A 12,251-nucleotide genomic window follows, 5' to 3' on the forward strand; every position below is an offset into this window, starting at 1 on the left:
GACCCTATTTGGATGTTGATTTGGATTACAGTGTCTGCTAAATTAACAAATGGTGGCGTAAAGCAGCACAAACACACAGCACTATGGCTTTAGTGGGGAGTGTCTCGGAGCTGTGTTCTCAGAAGTCACAAACAGCAGCTGTACCAAAGATACACACTGAAAATGTCTACTATGCATCGTGGGGTCCTGCCCCCCCCCTTTCAACAAGTTCATTACTACTGTGTAATCGTGATTTCTTAACTCCTTAAACGCCCCAGTCTTTGCATTCCTCATGCTGGCAACTACATACATTTCCTAATATAGATATTTAGGCAGTGCCTAAAAGTGGACCTCCCAATGACTGGATAAGCAAAATATTTGCAAAGGCACAAAATCAGCCTGATGGTCAAAATGACCTGCTAACATCATTTCAGTTAGCGCAGGAGAAAATGTTAAGGAGGACAAGGCAGCTGATATCACTCCGTCACGCTGATAGAGCAGACTGGCTGCTTTAAAAGGGGGTTGGGGCTTGAAAATCATTGTCTTCTGTTAACCATGGTTACCTCCAAGGAAACACGTTCAGTCATCATTGCTTTGCATCAAAAGGGATTCACAGGCAATAAGACTGCACCTAAACCAACCATTTATCGGATCATCAAGAACTTCAAGGAGAGAGGTTTAATTGCTGTGAAGGCGGCTTCGGGGCTCCCAGGACCGTCTCCTAAAGAGGATTTAGCTCCGGGATGGGGTCACCACCAGTGCAGAGCTTGCTCAGGAACGGCAGCAGGCAGGTGTGAGTGCATCCGCATGCACGGTGAGGTGAAGACTTTTGGAGGATGGCAGCAAAGAAGCCACTTCTCTCCAAGAAAAACATCCCCTTTCAGATCTCATCTCAGCTCATTATCTGTAGCCGCTTTATCCTGTTCTACAGGGTCGCAGGCAAGCTGGAGCCTATCCCAGCTGACTACGGGAGAAAGGCGGGGTACACCCTGGACAAGTCGCCAGGTCATCACAGGGCTGACACATAGACACAGACAACCATTCACACTCACATTCACACCTACGGTCAATTTAGAGTCACCAGTTAACCTAACCTGCATGTCTTTGGACTGTGGGGGAAACCGGAGCACCCGGAGGAAACCCACGCGGACACGGGGAGAACATGCAAACTCCGCACAGAAAGGCCCTCGCCGGCCACGGGGCTCGAACCCGGACCTTCTTGCTGTGAGGTGACAGCGCTAACCACTATACCACCGTGCCACCCCCCCCTTCAGATTATTTGGAAAAATGATTGTCCGGAGAAGAAAAGATGAGCGCTACCATGAGTCCTGTGTCATGCCAACAGTAAAGCATACTGAGACTATTCATGTGTCGAGTTGCTTCTCATCCAAGAGAGTGGGCTCGCTCACTCAGTTTTGCCTAAGAACACTGCCATGAATAAAGAACGGTATCAAAACATCCTCCAAGAGCAACTTCTCCCAGCGATCCAGGAGCAATCTGGTGATGAACAATGCTTTTTCCAGCATGATGGAGCACCATGTCACAAGGCAAAAGTGAGAAGTGGCTCAGGGAACAAAACATTGAAATTTTGGCTTCATGGCCAGGAAACTCTCCAGATCTTAATCCCATCGAGAACCTGTGGTCAATCCTCAAAAAGCGGGTGGACAAACAAAAACCCCAAAATTGTGATAAACTCCAAGCACTGATTATGCAAGAATGGGTTCCCATCAGTCAGGATTTGGCCCGGAAGCTGATATCCAGCATGTCAGGGCGAATTGCAGGAGTCTTGAAAAAGAAGGGTCAACACTGTAAATATTGACTCTTTACATAAACTTGATGCATTTGTCAATAAAACCCTTTGAAACTTATGAAATGCTTATAATTGTACTTCAATATACCACAGAAACATCTGACAAAAAGATCTAAAGACACTGAAGCAGCAAACTTTGTGAAAACCAAAATGTGAGTCAGTCTCAAAACTTTCGGCCATGACCGTACACATTTATTCCTTTCGTTGACACCGCATGCCATGTGCCAGAAACACCACCATCACATTTACTATGGTGAGACTCTGCTGGGTGCCTGGTGGACAGCAGTGAACCAGCGCTTTCACTTTACATCATTATTATATAGTTACCATCGAATATCAAACAGTTGTCTGGTTACACCCGTCACGTCCATGCGTGTTGGAGCGCGCAGCCGCAGAGCGCAAAGCGTGTACACACCGTTAGGACTAATTACCATGCACATGTTCCTGATTAGAGTGCAATCACAGCACATACATACAGTAAAAGGACTCTCAGTAACACACAGACTTGGCGAGAGCCTTGTATTTCTGTATCTGACCCCGTTTGTGTTTTTGAACTCGGAGTATTGTATTACCTCTGATATCCTGTCTCTGCCTCACTCGACCACGGCCTGTTTTTTGACTCTGCCTTTGTCTCCGTTTTGGATCGGTTTGCTAGCGTGCCTTCAATAAAAGCCTTCCTGCACTTACATCCGTCTATTGCAGGGGTCATCAAACTACGGTCCGCGGGCCGACTCCGGCCCGCCACCCCCCCTTTGACCGGCCCCCCAGCCCCTCTGTCCCCCACCACTTGAACCGGCCCTATGAGGCAATCCCCAAAAGTGGTCATGGCCTATTTTTTTAAATTGCTTTTTGGCAAATAACAACATGTCTGCATCTTGTATTTTGTTGATTTTATCAATTAAAATTGATATTTAGTTATAAAATGAACTATTCATATTTTCCAAATTTTCATCATATGCTCGCGATCAAGCAGCGACAGGCAGCGCACGCGCAGAGAACTGTCAGTGTACAGGACAGCAAAATGGCTAGCGGTAAGCGAAAAGCTGACGGAGAGTGCAGAGTTTTTAAAGAACAGCGGACCACCAATTATTTTTTCGTTCAGTGTAAGGACCGTAAAGTTTGTCTTGTATGTAAAAAAAGTGTGTCAGTTTTCAAAGAATATAATCCGCGTCGTCACTACGAAACCCGCCACAAAGAGTATGCTAGTTTGCGAGGGCAAACAAGAGAAGACAGGATTCGGAGGATGAAATGCGGACTGGCTGCACAACAGAACGTATTCCTTCACCAAACCCAGATCAACCAGGCTGCTGTCCGAGCTAGCTATAAGGCAGCTCACCTACTAGCTACCCATGGAAAGCCGTTTACTGATGGGGACTTTGTTAAAGTATGCATGCTTGCTGTGGCCGAGGAAGTATGTCCCGACAAGAAGGATGCGCTCAACGCGGTGAGTCTCTCCGCACCTACTATGACCAGGCGAACCGAAGAATTGGGGGACAACGTGTATGACCAGCTGAATGAGAAAGCGTCAGAATTCAAGTTTTTTGCTTTGGCCATGGATGAGAGCAATGACGTGCAGGACACAGCACAACTGCTGTGATCTATTGATCTATTGCTCATATTATAATTTCGCTATTTTTTAAATGTATTTATTTTATAGGCCTATTTATTTTACCTTTATCAAGTGCTGCACACAATTATTATTATTATTATTAATAATATCAACAGGCCTATCTACAATTTATAATTTTCCACTCACCTTTGCCAGTGTCCTACCTCAACTAGGCAGATGTTTCTTACCTTGACAGCTTTGATGTTATTTTTATTAGAAAATAAATAAATGGAATATCTGTGGTATTTCAAATTAAAACAAAGTGTGAAGACTCGATTACTACTTTTGCAAACCACTAGTAAAGATAAACAAATATGTGCCAGGAATCAAATGTTGATATAGCAGTGGCGGATATAGCAGTGGGGGATATAGACCCTTTTCACGTGACGTCATGACAAACGCGGCCGCCATTTTGGACATGTACTACCAGTAGTTTACCACAGCCAGCATTGAGGAACGGCAGCAAAGAAAGTGTTTATTTTCAGCAAGACTTCCATCATGCCACTATATTGTTGTGCACCTGGATGTAGTAACCATCAACAAACAAGGCAAGGGTTATCATTTTATCGGATCCCGGTAGATGCTGACCGACGGAGAAGATGGATAGCGGCCATAAACAGGAAAGATTGGCAGCCCTCGGCATACCAGCGCTTGTGCAGTGACCACTTTGTTGGAGGTAAGACGAATAAAATTAGCCAGAAAAGGCATTACATTGCTGTTAACATTCTGTGGCGGCGAGTGTGTAACCAAATAGGCTAAAATAACCCATTGTAACCCCTTTGTTCTTCTGTAGTAGCTATTCGCTAACGACATTAGCTAGCGTTGTGTTCCTTTGCTGTTGGTAGACTGTAGGACAGATCAGAGGCAGTGTCCTACAAACAGCGCTTAATTTGAGGGGGAGCAAGCCGGAGCGCGCTCCGGAACCTCGGGCGTTGGCTCCGGCAGCTATTTACACTGGATCCGGTGATCCGACACCTCTTTTGACTATGTAACAAAAAAAAAAAAAAAAAAAAATTTAAATAAAAAAATGCAAGTTTATTTAGTGTTAATGTCTGATTTTGATATCTGTCTTGTTGGTGATTTCTCTCATGAAACGACATCCACAAAATATCTGCAGATGAACTTAATTTGCAGTGTTATTACAAAACATGCCCAGAAGCGCAGCGCCCCGCCCCCTTTTTTTCCGCACCGGAGCCGCTCATCCTCTGCGCTCCGGGACCTCCCACTTTACAAATTAAGCACTGCCTACAAATAAGTGTTCAAAGCAAGAGGAACATGTATTTGTCTCTTAAATCCAGGCCGTTCCCTGTAATCTGTAACAACGGTTGGAGAAAGTAATGGCAAATAGTGAGTGCACAAACCGTAGAAGGTAAACTGTACACAGCGCCAGGGGCAGTGTGATGGTATGTCTACTTTTAGATTGTGTTAGCTTATCAATGAACACACTCGTCACTCGATGAGTTTCACGTCTTTACGACGGATACTTAAATGTGTGTTAGGTATTATTGTTGCAGTCTAAGCAGTCATTGTAGCAGCTAGATGAGCGAGAACCGAAAGGGTCTGTGCCATAAACCGTTATTTCTGTACGGCGTTGCTAATGTGTCGTTACTGTTGTTATCTCTCCCTCTGCTCGCCCTGTAAATGCCCTACGTCGCTGGATAGCGAAGGTGTTTTCTGCATCTCGCTCCTTTTTCTTGTATGTTCTCCGTTTGTCGCCTTCCTCGCATTCAAACCAATTCGAGCCGAAGTCCGCTACATGTCCAAAATGGTGGTCGCATTTACGAAGGTCACGTAACTGAAAAGGGTCTATAGCAGTGGGGGATATAGTAGTGCAGATGGCTGTGCCAGGCTAGTAATCTCTACTACACAGTGAGGCCTGCTGGTGGTCATATTTGTCTGGGTCATACAATTCTACGTTATATAGCTGACCCGACCCCCCATCACAGTCAGGAACGACAATGTGGCCCCCAGAGAAAAAAAAAAGTTTGGTGACCCCTGGTCTATTGCCTTTACATGACAGTCAACAGTCCAACAACCCGGTGGACTTATAAAACCGTTTTAACTAGTTTTATATGAAGGTGTCATGAATCTTTTTGCGTAAAAGGTGTTAGCAAATAATTTTTTAAAGAGCAAATTAAAAATAAGCCCTGGATAAAAACCCATCTATCTTGCGTAAATGAAGATACAAATTTTTGTTGTCGAGTGTTTATGAGGTACGTTGCTTTGCGCTCACGGTCGAGTTCCCCGTGGTGGTATACGTTCATCGTTTGTACATACAGATTGTGGTATGGTCAAAACCATTAAAAATCAGGTTGATGCATTACCATATTCTGTTAAGTATGGGGCTCTGCGTACAGTTCCAGAATAATATGTTGCGAGATAAATAACTGAATAATAATCTTGGTGTGTAAAGGATTAAACTCAACATAAACCAGTATACAAGATTAGCACTGCATTAAGTATCAGCTTCCTGTGTGTGGCCTTGAGAATCAAAGGATCCATCTGCCTCCAACATGCACTCTTACACACACAGAGACGGAGCACTCACGGATCATCGACATCGCTCTCTGTTTCACTGTCTTGTCTCTCTTTCTCCGTCTCCCTCTCTCTCTCTGGGGGGAGGTCATCGATAGAGGGAGCAGGCCGCAAAGTAGGGTTTGATGCTCCCTCGACGACGTCCTTCACCGCTGAACCAGCCTGGGACTCTAAAAGACAGAAAAAGGATTATCCCTGTAACCTGACAACATTGATCACACTTTATCTCACCTGAAATGTTCCAATTTGGGATCATCATTAGTCAGTTGCAACGTTAGCTAATGGATAACTTACAGATAGTGTTACAGCGCGTCTCAAAGCTCATTTGAGAAAAACACAAAGAGAACATGAATCAAAAAAAAAAAAAAAAAAAAAATTACACTGTAAAACCGTGGTGCTGAGAAAAACTATTTCTTTCCAGAAAACTGTGACTCAGTGTTCCAGTGAATCTGACAGATGAACTGCACATCTAAAAATAATAATTACCTTTCTTAAGAGTGCCAGCCTGAGAATGATTGACAGGCTGTTGGCCCTCACCAGGCTGAGTCAATGGATCTGATTGGGTGGGTGCCAGGAACGGCACCAACGAGTGCCAAGGAAACACTGGAACCGAGCGAGGCTCCACATTAGTCCACACTACAGAAAAGAGAACAACAGTCGGTCATTTATTTCAGCCTTTGTTTCACATTTTATCACCTCAATTAATTTAATCAATTGATCTAAATTGGAACCCAAAAAGGTCTGGTATGGTACCTCCACCACCCAACTGTAGGGCTGGGTACCAAAACCCAGTGCCGATATGGCACAGGTCCTATATGATAAGTATCTACCTTTCCGCTTCACTAAGAAGATTTCGACATCACTTAAATACACACAGTAAAGTTGGCTACACATTCAAGATTCTCTCTCCATTTCTCATGAAATAAAAACACACAAAAAGGACAAAGTGTGTGTGGGTTTTTTTTTTTTAACTCTGGAGTGGAAAGAGAAGCAAGTACAATTGAACATACTTTTTACATTTTCTCTGGCTAAAGCACACTGAAGCAAATTCAGAAATGCATGTCACCACAGCTTAATATAAATGAAACTCCCCAGTAAGGGACCGTCTAAAAAGTGCACGACACGGGCTACTACCAAGATTATAGTCGTCTACTTTGCAGGATATCTAATGCCTTGGTCACAACCGGCCGTACGTGCTCCTACAGCCGGTCTAACGTGCAAAAAACGCAAGAAAAGCACGGAGGGCGCGCGTGTGACGTGCTGATTTTCGAGCTGTAGACTGGCCGCAGAGGTTCTTTGTCATGTCAAACAAACTCTACGGGCGCTTACGTTTTTTTTTTTTCAGGTTGCAAGACAAACTTACGGCCAACGTGCGTCTTTCTCCATGAACAACAACAACAAAAAAAAAGCAGCGATTTGGAAAACGCCAAAAATCGCACGGCCAAAAAATCGTACATCCAGTTGTGACCTAGGCTTAACGCACTTCAGCATGAGGATACGGTATGGATTCAATACAGTGGAATGCAAAGTTATTATAGCTTTGAAATTTCATTTCTTTTTTTTTTCAGCTTAGTTTTACAACATAGGCCTTAGCTAGCGAGCCGTGCAGCTGTTTTAAACGGCCAATTCTCAAAAAGCACGGCCATAAATCCCCAAACACGGCCTGTACATTTTACCGCGAACTCCGTGCTGACCAAAATTGTGTGAAACTTGGTTGTTTCGTGAAGTAATTTTGTGTATTTCTGCGGACATTGTCGTCGCCGGTCAGCGGTTTCCCGGGGCGAGGCCCGGCGCGCGTGCTTTCCATATATGGAAGTTAAATCGAGAAATCAAATTTACCGCCAAAAACATACCCGTAGCGTTCTTATTGGTCAGACTTTGAAACGAGGCTTGAATGGAAGCAAAATACTACGAGTTTTGAGAGCTGCGCCAGCGAAGCTCGGCAGGTTTAGAATGAGTAGGTCGGGTATTTGGATAAATATCTTTGCGAGATTTTTATCATACGAGCCTGATAAACATACCGACAGAAACTTTGTGTGTCCACTGCCAAATAATATTAGTTTTTAAATGACGTAAATTAGAAGAAACATAAAACTCGTCCCCTTCCTCAGTCACACCGGACTCCGTGTGCTCAGAGCCCACCTCCACGTTCATAAAAGACTGTTCCCATGGTAACGGCAATGATCATCACTTTCGATTGGTTTCTCTTTCGCCAAGATTTACATTATCTTAAACAGTATTTCATAAACCACCGTTATTACTGAATTGATTTGTATTGTTTACCATTTACATTTCAAGTCACTCGTAACTACAGGAACATTTCCTTTCATTTCTAACTTAATTTCATTTATTTTTAGCTCCTCTTTATTGCACTTTTTAACAGAATCAAAACGATTCCTAACACTGTGTGATGTAACATTTGCATTATGTAGATCTTGTAAAATATATTTCGTAATATTAATCTTCAGAGTCGTCTGAATCCCGTTTGTTATCGTTGTTGGTTACAGTAAAGATGGATTCTGTGTAATACGACTCGATTGCAGCAATCTGTATTTTGTTTTTTTGTCTTAAGTGCACTAGAAATTATAATTTAAGGTTTCTGCTTTTATTGCAGGAATTTGTAGAAGATTTTATTGATAATTACAGTGATTTGTAAAGTTCTGGTTAATGAATAAGAAACTAAATTTAAACTGTGTTATAACATTTTATTACATTAGTAAATAAAATGTGTTGAACGCCGAATAAAATATAATTCACACTTAAAATTAACGCTTTCTTTCATTTCTTTTTAAGGCTCAATTGCAGCTCCAGAAGTCACCAGACTGCACCAAAAAAGATGAAATTTGCAAAATTTCTAGTTGACTAGTTTAGTTTTTATTGCGTTTTTGTTAACTAGATTCACCCCGGTGGGATACAAGACTTACTACGAGTACAATATTACACAAAAGTCTTACAGAAAGAGATACAGTAATAAAATCATATATATATAAAAAAAAAAAATCACCAAAAATCCTGAAATTGAGATTTCCACATGCTGACGGTGGTAGTAGTGGGGCATAAGGCTCACTAGAAGTTCAGTATTACGTTATATTACTATATGAATACATGTATGTTATTCCCAGCTGGGAGGTTCGTATCGTGAAATACCGTGACCGAGGTCTTGAAGGTACTGAGCGAGGCCCTCTGGGCCGAGGTGATGGTATTTCACCATACGGACCGACCTTAAGCTGGTAAATCTCTGGGCCGAGGTGATGTATTTCACCATACGGACCGACCTTAAGCTGGTAAATAATATATTTATTTTTTTTCTTTACCAAATTCTAACAGAAAACGAGAGCGCCCGAAAGGGGAAAACCGAGCCGAGCCACCATTTTGAATCCTCATTCACAGCTATAATACAAATGGCTTCCTCCTCGGTATACAAGTGCACTTCCATGCAGGAAAAAAAACTACATTTTGCCACCTATGTAGTCCCCTATTTATACAAAATTGAGTCATTCAGGATTTCAGCCATGTTTTTTACTTGGCGTTAGCAACAGTTGGAGGTTTTTAGCTTTCTTCTGAAATGTTTTCTTTTATTTCTTCTTCTCAGGGTAGTTAAAACTCGCTTTCACTGTGAACACTGTCGTTATCGCTATCCATTGCTGTAAAATTAATGCTATTATGCTGAGAAATGCTGGCAAAAATTTAGATTTTTGATAAAAATCTTATAAATAAATCTTATAAAAAAGATAAATGTTGACAAAAATTGCTACATTTGTTGTTGTTGTGAAAGAGCAAGTCGCCAGGGGTCTGTAACTGGGGTCCGTACTGTAGGATACGGACCCACTCGCCAGCCAATCAGAGCGCAGGATTTGATGGAAACCAGACAGCGAAAAAAAATAAAGTTATTTACTTGTAGCATACAGGGCTCTACGTTAACTTGAGACATGGTTGCCATTAGGGCAACCATTTGTAAAAATCTGGTGCCCGAACTCAGAACATGGTTGCCCAAATATTACATATTTTTTTTTATTTATTAGGATTCCGCGGGCCTTTTTTGTGATTGTTGCGGGCTAAAATGTCTGATGTTGTGGGGGGGTTTTCCAAAAAATTGCGATGAAAGTTGCGGTGTTTTTTTAGGTTTTTGTTGCGATTACATTGCGGGAGGAAGTGAAAGTTGCGAGAAATTGTTGCGATTTTCTCTTTTTGTGATTAAAATTGAGTGATATGTTAAATATTAAGTTATTACTGAAAAACTATTGATTAAAAAAAAAAACAAAAAAGACACTGAGAAATGGTCCTATAAACAACTTTACCAATATAAAAGATTACCAGGACTACAAAAAAATGCAGAAAAATAGGCTTTACTTATCCAAATGCACCTGTTGGTTCAAAAGTTAAAGTGCAGAGAACCTCACAGCACAACATGAAGTTACCTTAAAATATAATATAAATGCCTCAGCTTTCATGTAAGAAAAAAAACACTATTAATACTAGTACTGTGTGCAGGCAGTCTCTCCTGAAGACTAAATTAAACAATAATTATAAACTAATAAAATAAATGCTCAGGCTTCATAGAAGAAAAAAAAAAACAATTTGAACAGAATCTCACAGTATGATGCTGAAGCTGCCTAAACAATGGAAATAAAATACCATTTTGCAAAAACGTTGGCATCCATTAATTTCTTGTATTAAGTAAAAAAAATAATAAGGTAAAGTGCACACAAGTCCTTCACTGTAAACATAACACACTTTCAGTAACAGATATTTAAGCCTATATAAACACTGACCAGCACATGCAGTGTTGCCAGATACTGCTGATGTTTTCCAGCCCAAAATCTGTTCAAAACCCGCCAAAATGCACTTAAAACCGCCCAATCTGGCAACACTGCGCGCATGCGGCTTCTCTTGAATGTATACACAGAAGTAAGGCGGAAGGTAGTTGTCGACGTCACCTCAAGATGACGCCAACGATTGGTCAAATTTGCGGGAAAGTTGCAGTGATTGGATATAATTGCAACACCGCCCTGAATTTGCGGGGATTGGTTGAATTTGCGTTGAAGTTGCAAATCGCGACATCGCGAAATCCTGGACGGTCTGAATAGAACGCTGAATATGCCACTACACGATAATTATTAGCAATGGGAAACTGCTTTGCGAGCCCACGATGTGCAAATGTGAATTCCACTAGTTGTTGAACATCCCGTAATGCTAACATGGACGCGGTCTTTGAGTCAAACAATCGCAAATCGTGATGGAATTTAATCATAATATGAATGAATAAACATTGTTTTTCACGCAAGTTGACATATTTGGGTAGTTGCCCGATCGGGCAAGCATTTGTGAGAGTCTGGTTGTCCGAATCTATTGAAGGTTGCCCTGGGCAATCAGGCTACTGTTAACGTTGAGCCCTTAATGTTTATTAAATTATATACTTTTTTTTTTAACTGAGTGATTGCACATATAAACTCATTGCAGAACATAAAACCCAGGTTAGTCTTTGCAACTACAGGAAAATGATTCTGAAATCAAGCTTATTATTATTGCTTTTTTTTTCCTGCAAACTAATTAAAATGAAAATTTCATTCACACTATATTATACTCAACTCTAATAGAGACGCAACTCAAGTTAGTAAAAATAGCAATTTAATAAATTGCCATTTAATAAATTGCCCTCCGGTGCTCCGAAATGGACGTTACAAACAACATAAGTATCCCTGCGCCTCATGTGCCATCGCTGGTGAACATTAGTCTTGCTCTGATGGGAGCAGATGCTTACCATTAGCTGATCGCTACCTTAAAAACGGTTATGCCTCGACGTATTTTGCTGAATTTGTAGGTCAAACCTGTCTTTGTTGGTGGTGTTTTCGTTTCAGGCACCGGCACTGTTTTAAAAGTATTGTTTTAGCACCGGTATCAGGGGAAAAAACCCAAACAATACCCAACTGTGGCATCACTGATGCGCACACATACTATATATAAAACAAGATTATCTCGAAGAAGGAATGGCAAGTGGTAGAGTGTAGATTGCAGTGTATATGTCGACTCAGCAAACCAAACCAAGTGCACAACATGGTAATAACATACCCATAAAGGTGCTTAAAAAAAAAAAAACAAAACAAAACACGTCACTAATTTCCTAACACGACCTGACTCGGCTTCTGTACCAGATCTGCTGTGCAGTTTCTCCAATCATGTGCGTGTGTGTAATTTATTTCGCCGAAAGTAGTTCAACAGACCAGAAACTAGATACAGAGCTAGAGACATTAACTTAGAAAGGAGGAAGTTTTCACGGATTTTAACTATTCTCCCACCCACCCCACTTTATTTACCCTC

At 41.6% G+C, this 12,251-nt stretch overlaps 1 protein-coding gene across 4 annotated transcripts in view; it reads right to left on the bottom strand.

Annotated features, from left to right (window-relative positions):
• cicb (capicua transcriptional repressor b) overlaps positions 1-12,251 on the bottom strand; it is a 174,963-nt gene that overhangs the window by 36,677 nt on the left and 126,035 nt on the right. For all 4 annotated transcript variants that reach the window (XM_060921540.1, XM_060921537.1, XM_060921539.1 and 1 more), the window contains exons 3-4: positions 6,420-6,569; positions 5,947-6,103 (exon numbers count right to left, since the gene is read on the bottom strand). In XM_060921540.1, the coding sequence (XP_060777523.1) occupies positions 5,947-6,103; positions 6,420-6,569 (307 nt within the window). The remainder of the gene's footprint in view (positions 1-5,946; positions 6,104-6,419; positions 6,570-12,251) is intronic.

Source organism: Neoarius graeffei, chromosome 5, assembly GCF_027579695.1.
Source record: "Neoarius graeffei isolate fNeoGra1 chromosome 5, fNeoGra1.pri, whole genome shotgun sequence".
In the NCBI taxonomy this organism is placed as follows: domain Eukaryota; kingdom Metazoa; phylum Chordata; class Actinopteri; order Siluriformes; family Ariidae; genus Neoarius; species Neoarius graeffei.